This window comes from Vicugna pacos, chromosome 32 (assembly GCF_048564905.1).
Source record: "Vicugna pacos chromosome 32, VicPac4, whole genome shotgun sequence".
Lineage (NCBI taxonomy): Eukaryota > Metazoa > Chordata > Mammalia > Artiodactyla > Camelidae > Vicugna > Vicugna pacos.
In genome coordinates this window covers 2,821,401-2,844,413 of record NC_133018.1, presented here as the reverse complement: position 1 = coordinate 2,844,413, position 23,013 = coordinate 2,821,401, and the positions used below count along the sequence as shown (strand labels likewise).

General features: G+C 54.0%; 2 protein-coding genes across 4 annotated transcripts in view; both read right to left on the bottom strand.

Moving 5' to 3' along the window:
• CABIN1 (calcineurin binding protein 1) overlaps nucleotides 1–17,200 on the bottom strand; it is a 92,927-nt gene extending 75,727 nt beyond the window's left edge. The window contains exons 1-9 of one of the 2 annotated variants that reach the window (XM_072953337.1): nucleotides 17,124–17,200; nucleotides 11,172–11,247; nucleotides 10,596–10,688; nucleotides 9,419–9,532; nucleotides 6,808–6,942; nucleotides 5,925–6,105; nucleotides 3,509–3,638; nucleotides 2,071–2,220; nucleotides 328–617 (exon numbers count right to left, since the gene is read on the bottom strand). In XM_072953337.1, coding sequence (XP_072809438.1) covers nucleotides 328–617; nucleotides 2,071–2,220; nucleotides 3,509–3,638; nucleotides 5,925–6,105; nucleotides 6,808–6,942; nucleotides 9,419–9,532; nucleotides 10,596–10,688; nucleotides 11,172–11,174 — 1,096 coding nt within the window. In that variant the 5' untranslated portion in view covers nucleotides 11,175–11,247; nucleotides 17,124–17,200. Of the gene's footprint in view, nucleotides 1–327; nucleotides 618–2,070; nucleotides 2,221–3,508; nucleotides 3,639–5,924; nucleotides 6,106–6,807; nucleotides 6,943–9,418; nucleotides 9,533–10,595; nucleotides 10,689–11,171; nucleotides 11,248–16,805; nucleotides 17,075–17,123 lie in introns of those variants that run through there. The other variant, XM_015247079.3, reaches the window with a different exon arrangement.
• Nucleotides 17,201–19,240: 2,040 nt separating this feature from the next.
• On the bottom strand, nucleotides 19,241–21,816 carry DDT (D-dopachrome tautomerase). 2 transcript variants are annotated; one of them, XM_072953348.1, is made up of 3 exons: nucleotides 21,567–21,816; nucleotides 20,986–21,242; nucleotides 19,241–19,488 (listed from the first exon to the last, which is right to left on the bottom strand). In XM_072953348.1, exons 1-2 carry the CDS (start codon nucleotides 21,672–21,674, stop codon nucleotides 21,030–21,032), a joined length of 321 nt encoding a protein of 106 aa, XP_072809449.1. In that variant the 5' UTR covers nucleotides 21,675–21,816; the 3' UTR covers nucleotides 19,241–19,488; nucleotides 20,986–21,029. The 2 variants fall into 2 exon arrangements, with proteins under 2 accessions (XP_072809449.1, XP_006213411.1); XM_006213349.4 differs by having other exon boundaries at nucleotides 21,067–21,242; nucleotides 21,567–21,808.
• Nucleotides 21,817–23,013: the final 1,197 nt, after the last annotated feature.

Genomic DNA, 23,013 nt, shown 5'->3' with positions numbered 1-23,013 from the left:
TGGACACAAGACAGCAACAGAGCAGAACAGCAGAGGGACCTGCCAGCTCACAGGTCACAAGTAGGGGCGAGCTTTATACCAGGACTTACCAACTGGGCATCGAGTGGTCTGAGGAGCTGCCGCCCTGAGCCCCAGCCCCTCCCTGTGGGAGCTCCATTGCTGAAGCAGCCCCTGATGGGGAGGTCCTGGGAGCAGACCCAGAAGCACCCCTGTGGGGCAGGGAGCACCAGCAGGACCCGACCCTCTGGAGAAGCCAGAGCCCCTCAACACTCATTCCTGCTCAGCAAACGGGGTCTCCCCAGAAACCAACCCCACAGGCCAGCTCACCCGTGGGAATGCCTGTCTCCAACAGGCTGGGGCTATGCAGCGGGAAGCTGGCTGTGGCCACGGGGCCATAAGGGAGCACGGGCTCTGCAAGGGTCACAGCCGGGTTGGTGCTGACAGGGCTCGGTTGGATCACGCTGACAGGTGCCACCACCACGGAGGATGACACCGGCAGCTGGCTGGGGTCCTGGTAGTCGGAAAGGTCGATCCTCCTGCCGAGGCTGGGCCGTGGGGGCTCGCAGGTGGTGAGGTGGTTGTACGTGGCCAGCAAACTCTCCCCAAGGCACTTCCAGCTGCAAAGAGAGGGTCACCATACCTGGTCAGTACCCACCATGGGTGCTCCAAGCACAGGGCCAGCCGGCCTGTGAGGATATGCAGCAGAGGCGCCCAGGGCCCTGTCTCCAGGGGGGTGGGTGGGTGGTCCCAGTTCACAGACAGCTGGTGGAACAGCTGGGCTGGACCAGGAGCCCAGCACCCCCCACCACCCCAGTCCCCAAGGGGTCTTGGCCTCAGGCATGTTCCAATCCCACCAGGCAGGCAGGGAAACCACTGACTCACTTAAAAACTCCTTCCCAACAAGGCTGAGTCTCTCAGACCTCTGTGACATCGCTCTGTGGCCACTACCCTGATTATCTGGGAGTAGGGCTGCTGACAAGGATGTGGTTTAACGGGGTGAACAGCTCGTGGGCTGGGGCCTACAGGATGTGCACTGAGACCGCTGTGCGTTCTGTCGTGACAGGTTGTGTGCTGCGTGTTCTGCTGTGGTAAGGTGTGGCATGTGTTATGACACATGCTATGTGCATGTTTTATCATCATGGTGTGTTCTACTGTGTGACATCTGCTCCTCTGTGTTGTGTCGTGAATCACTGTGTGTTGTGTGTTGCGCAAGACGTGTTGTGGCATGACATACCCACTCACCCTTCAACAGCTTCCTGCGCCCTCAAACTGAAAACCAAGTACTCAGCCTGTGCCCCTGGGGCTGCCCCACCTCCTCTCACACCCACCTGCACTCTCCCCATGCCAGCTTGCTTTCACTTTTGCCACAAACCTCAGGGCCTTTGCACAGGCTTCTCTCTGCCTGGCAACAACATCCGCCCATGCCCCTAGCCCCTATGCCTGATCAGTGCCCACTCCTCCATCAGACTCCAGCTCTGGCTCTGAGCCTTTCCTGACCCCCAGAGCAGCATGGACGCCATCATGAACTCCCTCTCCTCGAGGCACCAGCCATCTTTCCACATGTGCTCCTCCTGCTGACTGAGCACCCAGGGATTGGTGTGAGGGATGGGGCCCCATCACACCGAGCCCCCAGCAAGAAGCCGGCATGCAGTGAATGTTGTGGAGGAGTGAGGATGGGCTTCAAAACCCAGAGTCTAACCAAATGAAAGCTCCTAGAAGAGATTTCTTACTTTTCCTTCCCTGCCTTGGCCCCTCACAGCCCCCAGGGACCCTCCCCAGCCCCCACCCCCTAGACGGGATGGACATCCCGACCACCGATGAAGGGAAGGGAAAGGCACCTGCCCAGAGTCCAAGAGCAGCCCAAGGAGCAGCCCACCTTCCCAACAGTGGCAGGGGTAGCTCAAGACTAGCAACAGCAGAGCCAGGCTACCTTCGACTGGGAGGAGCCCCAGCCTACTCCCTGCAGCCGGCAGCTGGCGTGTACCCAGCTCCTGCCCCGGCACCAGCCCGGTGGGACCTCGGCCCCTCCTGCATAGAGCCCCGCACCCCCAGCCCCAGCCCCGGACCTACGTGAAGAAGGGGATGGGCTGCACCAGCTTCAGATCGGGCTCCTTCTCCCGCACGGTCAGCGCCTGCCTCCGCCTCCGCAGCCCCAGGGCCTCATCCACGATGGCCTGCGTCTCGGCCGCGCTCACCGATACATCATGGATTGACATGTCGCTGCAGGTGTGAAGAGAGAAACTGCCGTGTTACACGCTGGCGCCAGGGTTGAAATTCTACACAGGACGGATGCAGTTAATACCCTCTAATCTGTACTACTGCTTCCTGTGCATAAAACAACCACCTGAGTGTGGGTCAGAAAGGGCAGTAATTAGCATTCTTAATACCCACATACACTAAAAATGACAAATGCCCCCTGTTCTGACTACCGTTCATCACTGAGCAGCGGGGTTTCCTCCGTATTAACAGGATCATAGAAGTCATGTCAGATAAGCCACAGAAAATAAAACCTTGCTCTTAATTATTGTTGAAAACCTTTCAAGGATTTAATTATCCCATCCTGCCCAACCCAAAAAAGTCATCAGACCAAGCGAGTTCAGCAAAGCCTACAAAACTCTACAGAAAGGGCAGGAGTTTGAGGCCTCGGATGCCTCCCACAGACACACCTCTGCCTCCGGTGGCCGGACAGGACCTGTCCCCCTGCCCCCCTGCCCCCCGCCTGCACCTCGGAGCCGCACACATGTGGACTCATCATCTGTCCACACGCTCCGCAACTCCCTCTCCAAAGAAGGTTCGTTCCTTCCAGACACATGTGAACCAGAGGCACAGTCTCATGAAGGATAAACACCAAGACAAATAACCACTAACCCCCCAGCAGGTAAGTTCCTGGACCAAGTAAACACAAGAGGGCAGGGTAAAGGGAGGCAGCCTGAGCTTGGAAAGTGGCCCAGAGGGGACCTGGGAGCTAGAACATGGAAGGAGGCACGAAGACACAACTAGGGGAGAGGTGGGATGTCCAGGTGAGGGCAGCGTGGGAGCCAGGGTACGGGACAGCACAGAGCACAACAGGGCCAGGCCCGGAATCTGCCAGAATATGGGATGGCTTTTCTGGGGGACCAAGGAGCAGGAGAAGCAGGGGGTCAGGTGACAAAGGGCCTCCTGGGCGAGGCCACCAAACATGAGCCTGGTCCTGGAGGCAGGCGGTCAGCCAGGGTTAGAGGCGAGCTGGGGACATGGAACATGGGCAGCGCAGGAAGCACAGCCTGGGAGAGGGGAACGGCGGGCAGGGCGGGGCCGAGGGGACAGCAGGCTGCCTCCAGCGCCCAGGGATGCCACGGGGCCAGGGCAGGAGGCACCACCTAGATTAGGTGCATGGTAAACAGACACAGCAGATCAAAGCTGGTCCACCAGGTGAGGGCGAAGCGGGATGAAGTACAGAGGACAGGAGCTTAGAGAACACGGTGCACACGCTGCAGACAGTCCCCTGGCCACCAGGCTGCAGACCCACCATTTAAGGAACATGCGGAGGGAATCTTTGCGGAGACATGGCTGCTCCTCGAAGATCTTCTCCTTGAGAACCAGCCCTTTGCTGTACCGGCAGTCCTTCTCCAGAGCTTTGCAGATGAAGTACAGGCACGCTGGTGGTGAAAGAAGCAGCGTGACCTTTGGGCGTGCACTGAAGCTCTGGCCTTGCCAGTGACACCAGGGACCTGTCCTACTCTGGGACCCAAGAAATGCAGGGTAAACAAGGAGATGCCACTTTAACCGATTCAATCGGGAACCGCTTCTGAAAGAAATGATACCCACAGTGATATCCACGGGTCGAGGGGCAAACCCACACGTTGCGGGGGGAGGGCAGGCTGAGAATCACAGGCACCCTGCACGACCCTCGACCCAGAGATCCCACCTCTAGGAAAGTAAACCCCACGGGCCTGCAGGGACTCGCCTGTCTGAACAAAGCCCTCAGGAAATCGGGAAGCAGCCCAGGGCCCTGCCCGGGCCTGGGTGAGGAGGTCACCACCCCCCCACATCACACACAGGGCTGGGGCTGCACCTGCTGAGCAGCTTGGGGAGGGAGCAGGGACGTCGTCAGGGAGGCCCGCTCGCATGGGGAAGAAGGCTCCTGCGCTCACCAGTATCTCCCACTCTCCTCCTTTTCTTTTCTTTTTTAGAAACTGTTTTTACAAAAAAAGCTGCTGCCTGCAATATAAGGCACGTGCATCGTTCACACCAATATAATGAGGGGGGGCTGAGGGCTCTGGGATCACCAGCAGGAAGGCTCCTCCAGAGGTAGCAGTGGTGACAGGCAAACAAGCACCCAGGGAAAAAACAGAGGGTATGGAGGCCCCAGGGGTCACAAGATCTGTGCGCTCACCACGGAGGAGGCCCTGGCCGGTGTGACCACTCAGGCCCACAGCCTCCCCAAGGACCCCCGGGAAGCGGCACCGGTACAGGGCGCCAGCTCCACTCTGCCTGGGCACTGGGACCCCTGCGCCTGGCCCAGCTCCCGAGACTGAGTGTGGGTGCCGGTCTCTTGTGTCCAGGACAAGCAGAAAACGGAGCTGCGGAGGAGGAAGGAGAGGCAGGGCGGACACAGGGGCATGGGCGCAGGGAGAGGAGAGGCGGCGATGCTGCTCATGAGCCACCAACTCCCCGCAGGACAGGCAGCACAGCGGTTCCTGCTCACACAAACTAGGACACGGTTTCTTCTGGGACTGTGGTGGCTGGAGGGTGGCCCCCCGAGACTCCAGAGAGAAAACCAGGGTGGCATTGAGCATCTGGACAGGGCAGAGCTGACCACGCCACTGCAGAGGGAGCCCTGGAGGTCCCAAGGGAGCAGGAGATGGTCAGCACGTGGGTCCTGAGCACCCTGCCTGCACATCTGAGTGCATGAGCTGCCACTAGGCCTCACTTTAACGCGTGACTTTTGCTTCTGGCCGTCAATGCATATAAATCCGTCAGGGTTCTCACAGACACCCGTGTCAGCAGGGAGCCAACCCGATCCTCCTACAGGGATGCAAGCTCAAGTGCACCTTCCAAACCAGGGGCCCGGGAAGGAAGGCAGAACACTGAAGCCCATCCACCTCTAGGTGGCATCCAAGCTCCAGGAAGAACACCTAAGAGCCCAAGTCTCTTGCACCCCACGGGGTGGAAGCCAGGGCAACCGTCAGCAGGCACACAGGAGGCACACAAGGACGTTTGTGGTGTAGACACGAGAGCCTAAGTCTGCAAACACACAAGCGTGCAAGCACAGGGTGGTCAAATTGTATAGACGAACAGGGCAGACAAGGCGTTCAGATGGCCCCACAGCCAAGAGGGCAGAGAAGGCCCACGCCCCACATGGCCCCACCTGGAGCAGACACACAGCAGGCTGGGCGGGCTCTGCTGACAAAGGAGGCCAGAGGGCATGTGGAGGAATTGAGCCTCAGAACCCCAATTGGTGCCTGCCACGGGATGGCCCACGCAAGGGGCCAGCACGCCCCCTGCAGAGCAGGGCAAGGCTGGGGACCGGGATTGAACCACCTGGAAGGCAGACTGGGGCCCCGCTGGGCACAGATCAGACCAGGTGCCCTGCTGCCCCACCAAAGAACGAGACACCGGAAAGAGGAAGTGAGCTCCTGGCAGTAGGAGTGGGGCTGCAGCCGCTAGGCCATCTGTCAGCACATTACAGAAACGGCCCAGGATGGGATGAAACAAGAACCGGAGGGAAAACTTCTCAGAGGACACACTTCTCACTGCAGTTACTGCCACGCATGGATAAACCTCAAATGAGGAAGAAAGACATCAGAGCAAAGCAGGGAAGCAGACACAGCTTCACCTTCCCTGAAAGTTGGGCAGGAAGCTTCCAGCTACCCAAGCCGTGTGCCCCCACATCCCAGACCAAAACTCGAGGGACTAGGGGGAAGCAGCCACGCCTAACTCACTTGTGTAATCGCTGAGGGTGTACAGGACGGTGATGAGGTTGTCCAAGCAGGGCCAGTGGTCAGGATTGCACCGCAGCCCTTCCTCGAAAGCATGGCGAGCCAAGGGCACCCGGATGAGCCTCAGAGCCACGTGTCCAATCTTATACCAGAGATTGACGTCGGTGGAGTCCAGCATGACTGCCTGGAAGCAGCACAAGCAGAGGGCCGCGCTTGCTCAGCTCCCCACTGAGCAGGAGTAGGGGTGACAGGCGGGCTCACACCGGCCCAGCCCCCCAGACAACTGGGACCAGAAAAAAGAAATCACTTGGGGCTCCTCATCTCACTCAGAACACTTTCTTAATATGTTTCGTCACCCTGAACATCTGCATTCCTTACATATTTAATAGGTAAAAGGGCAAGCAGAACTAAGAGAAAATACAGGCAGCATCTGAGATTCTAGAAAGATCTCTTCATGCCCTGAGGGGGACAGCCCCACCTCCTCATCCCTAACGTGAGCACAGAGACGCCTTCCTTGCAGGAGGGAGCAAGGATGGATCTGTTCAGAGGGTGCCGGTGAGGCAGAAATAACGGTAATACTATGGAGAACAGGCACAGGTGCCAGGTGTCAGACTCTGTTCTCAGCATCCTCCTTTATATCACTCTACCTATACTGCTGCAGACCTGGAGACCCAGAGAAAGTAAGCAATCACCCAGGGTCACGTGGGCCCTGCACAGCAGAGGAAGGACGCACACACAGCCCCTGGACTCGCTGACATCGCCCACTGGGCAGGGCCTGGGGCACCACAGCTCACTGGTGCACTGCTCACTACACACTCTGCAGCCACAGGACCATCACCCCACTGGCTCCCCGGAGAGCTTCAGAGACACTGCAGGCGGTGAGCACCTCCAAGTAGAACTCCATGGCCGTCTCCAGGTCCTCTCGCTGCGCTGCCAGCTGGGCCAGGTTCTTGTACGTGGAATACTTGAGCATCAGCCCCGGGTGCTTCAGGCCCTCTTTCTCATCACCAGACGAAACTGCCTGTGAACAAAACAAGAGAGGAGCAAAGTGACACAGAGGCCTAGAAGCCTCGGGCACAAGACATCTGTCTTCAGGGCTGGCCTCTGCTGCAGGCCCCCAGGCCAGCCCGGTGCCACTGGCCACTGGTAAATGAAAGCACAGCCCCAGAGGATCTTCAAGGACTCCCTCCAGACCTGAGCATACAGAAAAGAAAGGCCAGACCACCACGAGGCAGTCTGCAGGCCACCAGGCCACAAGAGACACAGAGGGAGCCCTCTCACCATTACCCATGCCAAGGGCCCAAGCTTGGCCGGTGACCTTTATGGCATTGGAGCCAGCCGGCAGCTCCTCCCCACCCCTGCCCCAGCAGCTCTGAATGCGGACAGGGTGTAAGGAGGCTGCTGGGGTAACAGGCAGGGCCCGGAGCTTCACCTCAGACAGGTGCCTGGCAGCCAACCTGCGCATCTGACACACCCCACAAGAGAAGGGCAGTCAGGCAGCTGTCACTCGTCACGTGACTGGACAAGCCTCTTCAACTAAAAAGTTAGTGTCCCAAAGACCCCTGCAATGTGTGGACAGTAAATCCTACCCAAAATATCAAGTGTGAAAGTGAGTCAAAAGAGGAGAGACTGTCAACATGCTTTCTATAAACTCTGATTCCACTGCAGCTTTTGCGACCACTCTTGAAAAACCTTACAACTTTTAAGAACCCCTGATTAGGAAAACCACTGCTCTAACCACAGGACAAAGGCAATGTTCTCAAAGAAACACACCCCTCAGGCTGACCAGAGCTGGCCCCCAGGAACCTCGGCCCCTCCAGGCCCAGAACTATTCAAAAAATGACACTGACAGAGAGTGCATGCATCTAGACCAGAGGTGGACAGTCAGTGGGGCATCAGCACAGCAGTGGGAGCTCTTGTAGCCAGCTTCCACCTCACTGACCAGCTGGACTCAGCACCATTCTGATCTCCAAACAGGCACTGCCGCCCCCCGGGGATAGGGGTCGCTCCCCGCACACGTCCCTCCAGCAGGCCCAGCACGTGCGCCGGCCAAGTTGCACACGTCTTTGAGGGGGTCAGAGTGTTCTAGGGCCTGTTTATGCCAGGTGTTTGTGGAACTGTAATTACGAAATTTACTTTAATGCCAGTGCCAAATAAGTGTGAAAAGAAACTTTCCTATGTATTTTCCATACTTTTCAATTGTTCACAATAAGCGAAAGGGGAGGATGCTCAAACAATCTTTTAAGGCTGAAAGTGATACAGAGATGGACACACCTCTGACCACGGGGCCGATGCTCAGCCAGTGAAGCGGTCAAAGGCCCCACGCCCCGCCCCCGTCGGGTGCCAGGCCCACCAGCATCAGCTCTGAGCTCAGGCTGCCAGCTCCACACTGAGCCTTACCCACTCCCATCGACTCCATGGCCTGCAACGGAAGACGCACTCCTGCAACAGGCCCAGCATGTGGCCCACGGAGAACGTGGAATAAAGTCATCTCCCTCCCTGGGCCCTCACCTACTTCCTACTAACGGGGCGTGGAGGTCACAATTCCCATGGCTCTCATTTCAAGAACTAAACCAGCACCAGAGAATCGTAACAAGCTACACACTTAGGTATACGGAGAGACACAGTGAGTGCAAGAAGGGATAACATCTTACTGAGCATACTCATAGGTGGTAGAAACCACCCAGGCAGGGCTGGCAATGCAGTGTCTGCCTTCCTGGGACACAGGAGACTCTGCCCAAAGGAAAGGTTGTATTCCAGTAGACGGAGCCTGTCCCGCTTCCTCAATGCACATCATCTGGGTTTGGTGTTTGCTTGGAAACAAGTCCTTTCCTCCTAATGAAACATTCATCTTCCTAATTCAGTTTCAGGCTAAGACCTGTTCCCAAACCTCCCAGTGACACTGCCATGACCTGCCAACCCAAGCTCGATGCACTCACCACCATACGGCCCCTCTGCTGGGCCCACATCCTGCCCTGCCCGCCCCTCTCTGTGTCTCCACGTGGCTGTGGAGCTCTCCCAGCCCTCTCCCCAACGATGCTTTTCAAAAGCCCCTGGTGCATCTACACAGGCCTGCCAAGCTCAGGGACCAGCACCCCAACAGCATCTGCCTGAACGTGCTGTCAACCGGATCTTCAGGGTCAGGAACTGAGGCTCCAACCCTGGCTCTGACTGCTTGGGTACGTCACTAAGCCTCTGCTTCCATGACCAGGAAACGGGGACAGCACGCTGCCCCACAGGGCAGAGCGGCTGTGAACGTCTGGGAGTAACAACAGCTGGCAGTTACGAGCTCTCACTCTGCGCCAAGAACTGTCCTATGTGCTTCTCTGGATTCACCCGATGCTCATGGCAACCCAGTAAGGGGACACCCTGCGGGCAGAGGAGCTGAGGACAGAGGGGGACATCATGTGCCCAGGCTCCCCAGCCCAGAAGTGGGCAGGGAGAGGGCAGGCCCAGGCTGCCTGGCTCAGGGCCCACCCGGCTTCCTGGAGCCTCACCTCTCGCAACAGGCGCGCCTCCAGGAGCTCATGGTAGGCCTTGGCAGACTCCTCAAACCGGTCATGTTTCTGCAGATCCAGGGCCTTGTGGTACAAAGCAAAAGCCTCTGCTTCCTGCAAACCAAGACAGGAGGCATTTTTATGTCGTACAGAGGTTTGTCTCTTTAAGCCAACAACGTGTGAGGGGGTTGCAGTCAAGGCCATGTCTCTGGATCCTCTGTGGTGGAAACAGTTCTAACACTCCAGCCCCCCAGGAGCTCCTCACTGGGAGAAGAACCCCTCAGCAGACCCCCACGAAGACATGAGCAATGCAGGCTCAACTGAGCCTAAGCAATAGTAAAACACAGACTGAGGGCACAGGGTCAGAGCAACGCCAAGGTTCCCGGAGACCCGCAGATGCTTCCCGGGTGAAGGCAGGAGAGCGGCCACACCAGCCGGAACAAGTCATGGACTAGGCACGAACAGGGATGGTTTCCACGGTTTATGCCCACCGCGCTGACCTGGCCTGAGCACTGCTCGGAGGGGCGGAGGGGGTACTGGGTGCATCAGGCCCCTCTGACATCCCTTGAGGACCAGAGACAGCTGGCATGAGACATAAGAGGGCTCCGGCTGTCCTGGTTTCTCCCATGAAGGGGAGGTGTGTGTTTACTCAAGGGAAAGCCAAGACAGAAGCCAATCCTGTCGTACTCAGGCAGGACGTGGGTGGAGGATGGATGGAAGGGAGGTGAGCAGCTGAAGTGAGAGTGGAGCCAGGCAGTAAGGACAGACCAGGAATCGAGAGCACAGACCGTTGGCGAGACCCAAGCAAGGCAGCTCCCCTCCAGGACCACCTCGCCTGGGAAAGCAGGGAGCGCACCAGGGAGCCTCCACGCATCACGGACTGTCAGCGCTGCCAAACCCTGGGTGCCAGCTCCTGAGGCCCGTGCGGAGAACACACACAGAGAGCCAGCCCCGGCTGAATGGGCCGCGCACACTCACAGAAGGAACAGGGTTCTCTGCAGCGTGACCATCTCGCACCGAAGCAGGCTGAATGTGAGGCAGAGAGCGGGCCGTCTTTCAAAATGGGATCTTCCTCTACAATCCCATTAAGAAGACATCTGAACACATTTAAAAGAGGTGCCACCTACAGAAATGAGAATCGCAGTCCACTTGCAGAGAAGGACCATGGATTACGCACCTGCGCCTCCTTCGTCTGGGTTTTGTGACTTTTAAAGCTTCCTTCGTGCTCATCCTCAATCGTGGAGCTGGCATTTAAGGCTGCAATTCGAATCTAGAAGCAGAGATTTGACAGAAGACAAGAGCTGCTTTCAGATGAGCTGTCACTCGTCTCTCCAATAACCCACCGCGAACTTAACTCTGTGTAACACACACTGCCTCATACAGTTACGCTCCCTCAGCACGCGGGACTGACAAGCGGTCGTCTAGGAAAAAAGAAGGATCAGAACAATCTGTTCGGCCAGCATGTCCACTACAAAAGGAACAGAGGCTGGGCACACCCCAGCAGCAGCCCGACACAGCAGGAGACCCAGGCGTCGGAGAAACAGATCCCAACAAAGCGGGTTAACTTTGTGCCTTTGTAGCAATGGTGATGAGGCCCTGCAAACCACATCAGCAAAAAGTCAGGCATCCACAACCTTGAATGTGCCAAGAGCCCTCCCAGGGAAAGGCTGCCCTAGACTGACAGCCTTCAGGGCCCACCTGAGAAAACACCCTACCACCCCCACCATGCGGTGAATCAGGGAGTGGTACGCACCATGCTCAGAGGGCTTCACACTGCACAGCACAGCACCGCTGCCCATCACTGGGGGGCGCACCCGCCCACAAGTGTCCTGGAGAGAAAATGGGACAGGCTGAAAGAAGGCCCAGGAAGAGCCAGGAAGCCACCGGAACCATCTCCAAACCCTCGGACCTCCAGGCTCTGGGCATACAGGCTAATGAGACTCAGGACGGCTATGCGGCTTGTCACCTAGGGAGGCCCTCAGTCCATGGGACAGAGCATGTGCCCTTCCAGGTAGGGCACCAGGCTCCGGGTACCCAGAAGACTGAGACCAACTCATTCCCCCAGGGCTCACTGCTCCCTAGGGTAACAGATCTATAAACGATTATCTTTTTCAAAAGCTGAATGAAGTAAAGAGAAAGAAAGGCCACATCAAAAGCTGGAGGAGAACAATTCATTCCAAGGGACGGAGGGAGGCCAAGGAGGAAGCCCTGTGTTCAGTGAGGACCGGACAGCGCTGTGGGGATGCAGGGCCAGGCCAGCAAACTGCAACAATCCTCCGCAGGCAACAGGGGCACCACCGTGAGCTTTCGGGAGAATGAAAGTTCAGAAATATACAGGAAAAAATATAGAGGTAGGCAGACCAGTGCGAAATCTGCAAAAAGTGATAGGAGGGGTGAGGACATGGGGAAATGAGAACCTCATACACTGCCGACCAGGGTGACAGGGGAAGAAATACACTGATGTCCGGGTGACAAGTGGAGAATTCAGAACCTCATACACTGCTAAGTGGGGTGACAAGGGGAGAAATCAGAACCTCACACACTGCTGACCAGGATGACAAGGGGAAAAATCAGAACCTCACACACTGCCAAGTAGGTGATAAGAAGAGCAATCAGAACCTCATACATGGCCAACCGAGGTGACGGGGGAGAAATCAGAACCTCATACACTGCCAAGTAGGTGACAAGAAGAGCAATCAGAACTTCATACATGGCCAACCGAGGTGACGGGGGAGAAATCAGAACCTCATACACTGCTGACCGGGTGACAAGGGGAGCAGCTGCTCAGAACATCTGACACAGAAATTCCACTCCTAGGTTTCTACCTACAGTGAAGGAAAGCACGTCCACATCAAAACATGTTCACAAATGTTCCCAGCAGCATTACTCATGACAGAGTAAAAGTGGAAGCAAATCAAATGTCATTGCTGATGTATGTCCCTATAATCAATTATTACTCAGTCATAAAACAGAATACAGTCCTGACATGGGGGTGTGGGGAAAGGTGAGGGTGATCAGTAATAGGTATAGGGTTTCTTTCTAGGGTGATGAAAGTGTTGTAAAACTAACTGTGGTGATGGTTACACAACTGTATGAACACAGTAAATCTTGCTGACTTGTATCACCTAGAAAGATGAGCTGTATGGTGTGTGAACTACTCGCTGTTATTAAACAAAGAGATGCCAAGGACCTGACTGGGGCAGTGGCAGTGGGGATGGACACATTCCCGGAGGCAAACGCACAGAACTGGGCACCCAGAAGGTGGAGATGGGTGTGGGGACACCAGGGGTTCTGGCCTGAGGGGCAGCATTAGCAAAAGAGTCCTACCTGAGAGGCTGGGAAAGGTCCTGGAAGGGCCCCACAGGCAGCGGAAAAGAGCTGTGGCAGACAGACTGAAAACGTGCTACACTAGGATAAAATACAATGAACACGACCGCTGCCAACAGCAACGACTTCACGCCTGGGCTTCCGCCACAGGCTCTGAGTTCTCCACAGGTCCTCACAAGGAAGGTTCACAGACAAGGAAGACTCAAGACTCCCCTAGGCAGATAGCTATTTTATCTCCAGGGTTATCCATGTAGGGAAAGACAATGCTGGTGATTAACTCTGGGAATTGCCGCTTCACCATAAATTATGCCATGATGGACACTGTGACCACCACACAGTAACGTAATATGTAGCTGCAAAATTAATGAGGGAATGTTCACAGCATTATTATGCAGAATAACCAAAAAGTAGGAACAACTCAAATGTCAATCAACAGATGAATGGATGAATAAAATGTGGTATATCCACACAATGGAATATTACTCAGCCATGAAAGCGAAGGACCACTGACAACACAGATGAACCATGAAAACAGGACGCACGAGAAAGTAGTAGCCACAGACTACACGATGTATGATTCTATTTCTCTGAAGTGGCCACAATAGGCAGATCGATAAGGCAGAGTTCGACCAGTGGCTGCCTAAGGCTAGGGGAGGGGTGATGGGAAGTGGCTGTTAAATCAAACAGGATCTAGGGGGATCACAAAATGGAATTTAAGTATTATCAATGAACCTGCTGAGTTACAAATAACATAACTACACTGCAGGGGATGAGGAGGAAAAGAACTAGCCTTTGGAAAACAGTGTCTTGACTGGATACCATATGACTATAGACAGAAAAGAACTGTGATTCCAGGCCTGGGGCAGAGAAAATACACGGTAGGCTGGAACCTTTTGCGGTGCCAGAAAGTAAACGCTGAAAAAAAAAGATGAGGGTTTGTTGACAGGACACAGCAGTAAACGCAAACGAGACCCCAAATAGCCGGAGCCAAACAACAAGCAAGAAAATAATGGTAATATTAGATTTCCACTCACAGAATAAAACAAATACCCTGGGATCCACACCAATACGATAAACAGCCAAATAAACAAGAAGGGATAACACTTCCCTCAACTGAATTTCAATTAATAAATATAGGGAAAAAAAAAAGAAACAGATAATTATCTTCAGGCAAACACCACAAAGACCCACAGATGGACGGTCTAAGGTCAGTGGGTATAGATTTGCCAGAACCAGGATTTGCATCCTCTCAAAGTATCTCCCCCAAAGACACTTACTAACTGGAAAGGAAAGACAGCAAGTTTTCAGTGTAGAAAGCTGGCAGACACCAACTAAACCGAGAGATCAAAGGAAATATCACCAGCAATAAAACATCTCAACATCTTGACCACTAGATACAACACATTGAGGACACACTGTTACTCAGGCCTGAAACCCATAACCTCGCCCCAACCACGAAAGAACAATGGACAAGTCTAAACCGAAGGATATCAGACAAAGTAACTGACTAGGACTCTTCAAAAGGAGAGAGGCCAAGAAGGTAAGAAAAGACTAAGAAATGTACAGGACTAAGGAGGAGACTAAGGAGAAATGACTAAACGCACTATGAGATCTTGGAATGAAAGTAGACCACTAGTGGAAAACCTGGTGAAAATTCCAACCAGGTATGTAGTTGAGTTAATAATAACTGTATCAATATTAGTTTCCCATCCTTGATAATTGTACCAGGATTATGCAAGATACTACCATTAGGGAAGCAGGGTGAGAGACAGATGGACACTTACTGTGTTATTGTTGCAACTTTTCTCTAAATCTAAAAGTAGTTTAAAATGAAAACTCTAAAAAGAGGTAAGGGGGAACTGACATAGAGAACAAACTTATGGTTACTGGGAGTAAGGGGAGGTGGGAAGGGATAAATTGGGAGTTCAAAATTTGCAGATACTAACTACTATACATAAAATAGATAAACAAGTTTCTTCTGTATAGCACAGGGAACTATATTCAATATCTTGTAGTAACCTATAATGAAAAAGAATATGAAAACCAACATATATATATATTTATGTATAACTGAAACATTATGCTGTACAGCAAAAATTGACACAACACTGGAAACTGACTATACTTCAATGAAAAAGAATGCTAAAGAAAGAAAGAAAGGAAGAAAGAAAAAAACAAAGAAAGAAAGAAAGGGGATAGGTGGAAGGATGGGGAGGGTATAGCTTAGCAGTAAAGCAGTTGCTTGGCATATATGAGGTCCTCGGTTCAATTCCCAGTACCTCCATTAATAAATAAATAATTAAATAAACAAACCTAGTTACCCTCGCCCCCCAAAAAGAAATAACCACTTGAGATTATGTACTCATCATCTGTAAGCAACGTGAGGATGAGGACCATGTCCATATTATTCACCACAGACCTCAGAACCCCACTTAAAGGAGCTTTAAAAAACATAGTAAAAAAGCAAGCAGCTTTTGCATAAAGATGAGAAAAAAAAGTATCCAGTACTCATTTCTCAGACTCCCAGCAGAGCAGCTGCATTTTCTCAGAATAGCACATCCAGGAGTGAAACCTAACAAGTTTCCAGACTCTTTAATAGAGGCTGGTTTCCGTGGCTTTCAGGACACATAACCGCAGCACACTAAACACCTCATGCGCTGATCCAGTGATAAGTGGTGATGTTTCCTCACCTGCCCTGGGAGTTGGGAAGCCTAGGTCTCCAGCTCAGCTGGGGCACTACCCGGCTGTGTGACTGACTTGGCCAAAGATGCCCCTCTCTGGATCTCAGTTTCCTCCACTGTCTGAGGCTTCGGACTAGACCAGGGGTCCACAAGCTAACTAGCCCACTGTTTCTGTACAGTCCAAGAGCAAAAAAAAAAAAAGCTTTTTACATTTTTAAATGGTTGAAGAAATTCATATTTGTGACACGTGAGAATTACATAAAACATAAAATTCAAATAGTGTCCCTATACTGTATTGCAACACCACCACTCTCAGTACAATACCAGAGCTAAGTAGACAAAGCAACACTTCTGAATTCTGAGGCCACTATCACCCTGATATCAAAACCAGACAAAGACACCACAAAAAAAGAAAATTACAGGCCAATCTCACTTATGAATATAGATGCAAAAATCCTCAACAAAACACTAGCAAATCGACTTTAACAACATATTAAAAAGATCACACACCATGAACAGGTGGGATTTATCCCAGGATCTTTCAATATCCGCAAATCAATCAATGTGATACATCATATTAACAAACTGAAGAATAAAAACCGGGGCGGCAGGGGGGATAAATGGAGGGAGGGTATAGCTCAAGTGGTAAAGTGCATGCTTAGCATGCACGAGGTCCTGGGTTCAATCCTCCAAATATAAGTAAACCCAATTACCTCCCCCTCATAAAAATAAAAAAAAAGAGGAAAAAAACCGTATGATCATCTCAATAATTGCAGAAAAGGCTTCCGATAACATCCATTTACGATAAAAACTCCCCAGAAAGTGGGCACAGAGGGAACTTAATAAAGGCCGTATGTGACAAACCCACAGCTGACATTATCGTCAATGATGAAAAGCTGGAAGCATTTCCTCTAAGATCAGAAACAAGACCAGGATGCCCCCTCTCCCCACTTTCATTCGGAGCTAAGCAGACAAAGTACGGCCCCCAAAAACTTACACTAAGTATAATTAGACTTATTATAGTCACAGGGCATGATAATAATATTATGAAAGCCACTGTATTTACAACAAAAGTTTGCCGACCCCTGAACCTGAACTCTGAGTTTATTTCGGGTCCAACCCCGGCCCCAGGTAGCACAGAACCCGCATACACAGCACGCCCTGAAGTAAGCTGACCCCAGAGAGTGGGGCCCCCAACCCAAAGAGGCGCTGCAGACACCGGGAGATTCCACCTGGCCAGCGTCCGCCTGCGCCGGGAGGCAGCGCGGTCAGGGCTCTCGGTCGGAGTCGCCCGGCCCTCGGGAGAGCTGGGGACTTGGGACAAGCGAGTCCCCTCGGCTTCATCTCCGCCCTGTGAGGGGCGCTACCCGCGCACTCACCGCCGGCGCTGCCGTGAAGATGAAGCGGAAGGACGGGAGCAACGGGCGAGCGCCGGGCTCCGCACCCACAGCCTCAGGCTGGACAGCGGCTCCCGCGCAGTCACAGAAACCCCCTCGCCAGGGCGGAGCCCTTCCCAGGCCCCCCGAGCGAGGCGGGAGCCGGCGGTAGGCCCGCGCGGTAGCCGGGCCCGGGCCCGCCGCTCGGTTCCCCGCCTTGGAGTCCCCGCGCCCACCGCCCCTCAGGCCCCGGCCCCTCGGGCCCCGCGGAACCGCGCCCCGACCCGAGGGCTGCCCCGACCCCGCAGCCCGCGAACTCACCGGACGTCTCCACGGCAACGGCCCGTCGGTTCGACCCCGCGCCGGCCGGCGGCGCGCCTGACAACAAGGCGCGCCCCCATTGGCTCCGGTGCCGGCTCCGCCAACCAATCGGCGAGCGCGCACGCGGCGTCCCGCCGAGCCGGCGCGCGGGACCAACGGGAGGCCTGGCACCTCCGCGAGATCGCGGCTGCGGGCCCGCCGCCCCACCGCCTGTTGCACCTGGGAAGCCGAGCCTGGGCCTGCCCCGAGCAGCCGCCAAGTGACGGGCCGCACTGTTGTTACAACCTGCGACAGGTGCTCTGAGGGCGGTGGGAAACTGGGGAAACCTGGAAGGAACCAGCGGAGGAAGAGCATTCTCACCCCTGTTACCCGTGCCTCACCTCTTTCCGAAAAGGATTTGAAGCCCCAAAGGCACAGATACAATTAACTATTGAAGTAAAAGAAAACGAGCGGAGGGTGGAGAGGGATAAATGGGCCGAGGAGGGAGTAACAATTTCAGAGGCGGAAAGAGGGTCCAGCGTTCAAGGGTTTCTGACAACTGCCTGAGACTGACAGGTTACCTACGATCTTGGGAGCCAAGCGTTTTAGGGAAGGGGTCCCACTGGTTGAAGTTCATAGTGCTTGAGTTCAGCAGGATGATTTAAATAAGAACGAATGTTATGGCTTTCTCTTTACTTAAGGATTGTAAAATCTTGGTGAAGAACTTGTAGACTCATTTCAGTACAGCAAAGCTTTAATGATATACCATAAGGTACAAAACTAATTGTCACCAACCTTGATTTTGAAGGGAGAAAACCGGGTGGGGGAGGGAGGTGAACAGCATAGACAGATGATTTTGAAGTTTCGTGATTGCAGACTTGCAGCCTTGGATGCAGCTCCCGCCCCTGAGTTGTGTCTTTAAAGGTGCTCTGGAGTGAAGGTAGAAAAAAGATGGGGAAGGAGGGCCAAGCAGCAGGGTGTTGTGCGGGAAGGATTTACAGTCGGGAAACACTGCAAAAAACAGTGCGGGCCTTGTGGGAGCCTCCTGCAGTACCGTCTTACCAGGGGGCAAAGCTCGAGGCCACAACAGGGAGACATAATGCCCGAGTGGGCAGAGGGGCCAGTCCTCACACCAAACATGACATCACTCACTAGAGCACGGATGAGTGACTGAAGTTGGGGAGACCACATTGGAGGCTGTCACCTTATAGTCCTGAATCCCTCCTTGGGCACTTCAACTCTTCATTTATATTCAACGCATAAACATTCCCTGAGCCCCTTTGGGAAGCAGAAGGAATGAGTACAGAAATAGGACAGGGAGCCAGGGGAAGGAACTCCAAGCTCTAGCTTTTAGTGAGTCCTCGGTTGCAGTCAGATACAAACAGAGCACGCACAGGAACATTCCTTTGAAAACTAACTTATTAACTAGGTGGACTGCACAGCCTGAAAATCTCAGTTTGGTATTTCATTGGTGAACACGGATGGGATGATCGAGGCTTTCACTGCAGGGAAGCACAGCATCTGAGAGATGTAAACTGCATCTGGAAGGAAACTGAAAAGGAGACTTCCTTTGGGTCCTCCCCACCTCACCTGTATATCCTCTGAAATGTGAAAGCATGATACGGTCTTTAGGTTGGGGGGGCGGTCTCATTCATTCCACTTCCAGAGGCAGACATTGCATTTCCAAGTTTGCCCTTCTGGGATATGAATTTTACAAGTCGCACAGCTACAGAGAATTCTCAGCTAGACACATGGGAGGAGATGGAGTTTGGCAACGCTCAGGGAAGGTCCCTGAAGTCCAGCTTGCCCTGCTCCCCTGCTGGGCACAGGAGTCCATGGGCAGGGAGCTGTCTAGGCTGAGGTCAGGAACATCTGGTCAGCAGAGTCTGCAGGAAGGCCCAGGCTGGACCAACTGCCAGCCCCTCCCCACCAGGCTGAACTTGGACATGGAGGACAGGGCCTCCAAGCTGAGCTCTCCACCCTCAGGCTTGAGCAGCCGAAATACAAGATGTAGAAACGGTGGCCCTGAGACAGAAACATCCCACCTCCCAGGTTCCCGAAGGTCCCCACCTCCTAAAGCAGCCCTGCTGCCCAGGGTACCCCAGAATGACAGGGAGGGTAAAAGGGAGGTAAAGAAGTTATGTTTGAAAGACAAAGCTGTCTTCATTTATTTGTCATGATGATGGGGAAGAGGACCGTGAGTTCACAGGCATGGCTGCACAGAACAGGTGGGGGTGTCTACCAGGCTCTCACTGCCAGGAGGCATCTCTGGAAGGGGCTGCCAGCTCACAGACTCTAGACATCCTCCATGCCAATCAAAAAAGTCATGACTGTCCCATTCTTGCCAATCTGCCAGGGCTCCAAAGGGAGAAAGCGGATAATTATCCTTCAGGAGACAGAGAAAAAGATGTCATCAGCTCCTTGGCTATTGCCTCATATTCCAAGACCCCTAGCCAGGCACTCCCACCATGGGCTCCCAGGCCAGCCTGCCTTAGCCCACCAGGTATTTCGCAAGCCTGCTTCACCCCATTAATGCCTGCCCCCCAAGCCCCCAACAGGGAAGTGGGTATGTGGGGGCGGGATGGTGACTGCACATCCCACCCAGGACAGACTCTCAACACAGCAGCCTCTGTGGTCACTGTAGGCTCTGTCTGTGGGCTCAGAGAGCCCCCCACTTCTACACTGCAGGCTCCCTGGGGGCATGTGCAGTGCCCCCAGCCACCTAGTTTCTCAAAGCCTGGCTCAAGAAGCCCAGGCACAGAGTGACCCCCATCTCTCCAATAATGTCTGTGGAGTGAATGTGCCCCTCTCACAGAAGTGATAGGAAGTTCCTTGTGAAGAAACAGGACACCTAGGATTGCCTGGGCCAGAGAGGTATATTGACAACCTCACATAGACAGCTTTCCCATCTGTAAAAAAGCATAGTGGAGGTATCCGCCTCGTCATGGACAGGGGGACAAAACTTATAAGGATTAGATGGGATCATGCATGTGAGTTACCATAGAGGATCTGGCACCTGGTATGTTACATGTTACTTATTGTTAGAATCATCACCCAGCTTGAGCACTAGGTCTGAGCACCCCCAGGGAGTGACCATTCTTCACCAGCCTTTCTGGGCCAACAAAGGCTCCATTCCGGAAGGTTCTTTGAAGCTTCTCATGCACTTAGTTCCTTGTAGGCATGGACTTGGCTCGGGAATATATTTCACCCAGTGAGAAACTTTAACCTTGCCACAGAATCCTAGGTTTGGGAGCTGTAGGGGCTTCTTGGGAATCATTTAATCCATGCCTCTCTACTCACAGAACAGAAGGCTACAAACCAGAGATGGTTCACTTCCAGGTTCATCTGGGTCCACCAGCTGCAGTGTACCCAGAACCCAGGTCTCTAGACATTCAAGCCAATGCTTTTACACTACTCCATGGCCCTCCCGGGAACCTGACCTGGGACATGGTTGGGCCACAGGCCCAAACTTCACAGCCTCAGGGCATACCCAAAATTCCTTCTGACCAGCTTGGAGAAGTTCTAGAAAATTACTCCTGTTTTCCTAAGATGTGGAGAAGCCTGAAGGCAGATGATAGTGGCTCTGGTTTTGTCAGAGTAATGACATCCTACTCTGCCAGGTGCCAAGGCAGGTACAGTGCCATCCCATACAGCGTCCCAGGGAGTGATTAAAGGAGAGCCTTCCCACTTCACAGATGGAAACACTGAGGTCTAAGAGGCCACGCCTTGGCCAGGTGGCATAGGGACCACTGCAGAGCCAGGAATTCATTCAATAATGCTACCACTATCAAGGTGGACCCACCACAGGGGCCCCGAGGTGTCGAGGGGCCCAGCGGCACAAACCCTTCTTGCGGGCGGTTGAGGAATTTATTTCTTCTCTAACCTTAGGAGGAGCCTTGAGGTGGGTTCCCTGCCCTGGCTCTCGCATCAGTCCCAAGGGGGTCCTCTCCCTGCCCCTACGCACCGGTCCTGGGCCAGGTCCAGCTGCTTGGTGAGGAACTCGAAGAGGCGAGCGCTGTGGTCGCGGTTGTGCTCGGCCGTGCCCACCACACCGATGGAGGAGACAAGTAGCTGCGCGCAGGGCTCTGCCGAGCCGTTCACCACCATGGCCAGGCCAGGCCGCACCGCCACGTTCACGCGCTTCAGGGACACAAAAGTTTTCCCTTAAGCCGGTTTAGGCCGGGATCGCACTGAGGAGCGGTGGAAACGCGTGGGCCCCGCGGGATCTGGGCTGGGGGCACGGGCCGGGGTCCTTGGAGGTCACGTCGGGGTCATGGCTGGGCAAGGTGGCACGGCGCAAACGTGGAGGGTGGGGCCTCGGGGTCCTGAACAGCAGGAGGTCAGAACTTGGCGAGTCGCGGGCGGGCACGTTAGAGTCGGGGTCACGGTGGGGAAGCTGAGCGCGGAGAGCCCGCCCCTGCCCCTCAGCCTCCTCCCGCCCCCTGGTCCCCAGCCCACGCTCACGTTCTCAGGTTTGCCCAGGATGGTCGCAATGGCCGCGCAGAGCCGCTTCTCCAGTCCCGCGGGCACGCGGCCAGCAGGCAAGTTTGTGTCCAATTCAACGAACGGCATGTCTGCAGGAAGGCAAGCAAATGGCTGCGGGGTAGAAAGGACGCCCGGAGTCCAGGTGGGTGTTCAGGAGGATCCAGCAATAGGGAGCAGCGACGGGGCGCCGCGGATGTCCGCTCCTCATTGGCTGGGCAGGCACGCATCCCCGATTGGCTGACCAGGCCACACCCCTGGCCTCAGAAGACAGCCAGGGTGTGCGCTGGTGCGGATTTCCGGAAGTACTGTGGCCGCGCCCTCTCGTGTAACCCTACCCCAACCAGACGGCCAGGCCCGCCCACGCTCCGGCAGCCCTGGCCGCAGTTTTTCGTCTCTGGTAGTTTTCCGGCGCTGCTGCGGTAGTCTGCTTCTTAGCCAAAATTTCGATGGACGTCTGAACACCCCCCCCCAAACACACACACCCGTAGGGGCCTTCCCCAGGCTCGACCTTAATAACGTTACATTGTCACGGAGGCTCAAAAGTTTTTGAATGAATTGCCTCCATGTCAGATAGACAATTTTACGTTCAATGCGGGAATCCGCGTTCCTCTTGATCAGACCTAGTGACACGTGTGGGCTCGAGTGGGCTGCACAGAGACCCTTGGGCTCACTGCATCCTTGCCTGGGCCCCGCAGGTATCTGCCTTTGTGGCCTCTTCTGCCTGTGGGACCCTTGCCTCACGGTGAAGGACCGCCCACCAGGCAGGGTGGGAGCCAGGTCCCAGCGGAATTGAGGCAGGAAGCCCCATAAAAAGACCAGCAGGACCCCTAGGCAGGGCCACTGCTCTTCTCCCAGCACCGTTCTGTTCCCTGGCCCAGAGGCTCTATCTCACTTTCTGCCTCTAAAGCGGCTAACTTACACCTAAAATGCTATTGGTTCCCTGAGCTCACTTCTGATTGGTTATTTCTTTCACTCCTGACTGGGTATTATTCTCACTTCTGATTGGTCTACTTCCCCAACTTCTGATTGGTTCATTTGTAGTACTTCATTTGCATGGAGCTCATTCCTGATTGGTCTATTTCTACAAAGCTTGTTCCTGGTTGGTCAGCTTCTGTTATACTTTATTTGCATATGATGTTGCAAAGTGTAAAACTGGCAGCCTATAAAAAAGGCCTGTGTAAACCTACAAACAGGGTCCAGAGCTGGAAGTATTAAGTCTTCTGGGCCTGCTGGTGTAATAAATTTGAGTTCTCCAATTTTCTTGAGAACTGCTTGGTTTCTCGCCAGGATCCAGGTTCCTGTCACAACTGAGCTGTAACACATTTTTCTGCAACAGAATTATCAGCAATGTTTACAGGACCCTATATTTTTATAGGCAAAACAAAAAATGTTCTTTAAAATGTGGAAACCTATTGACATGGCTAAA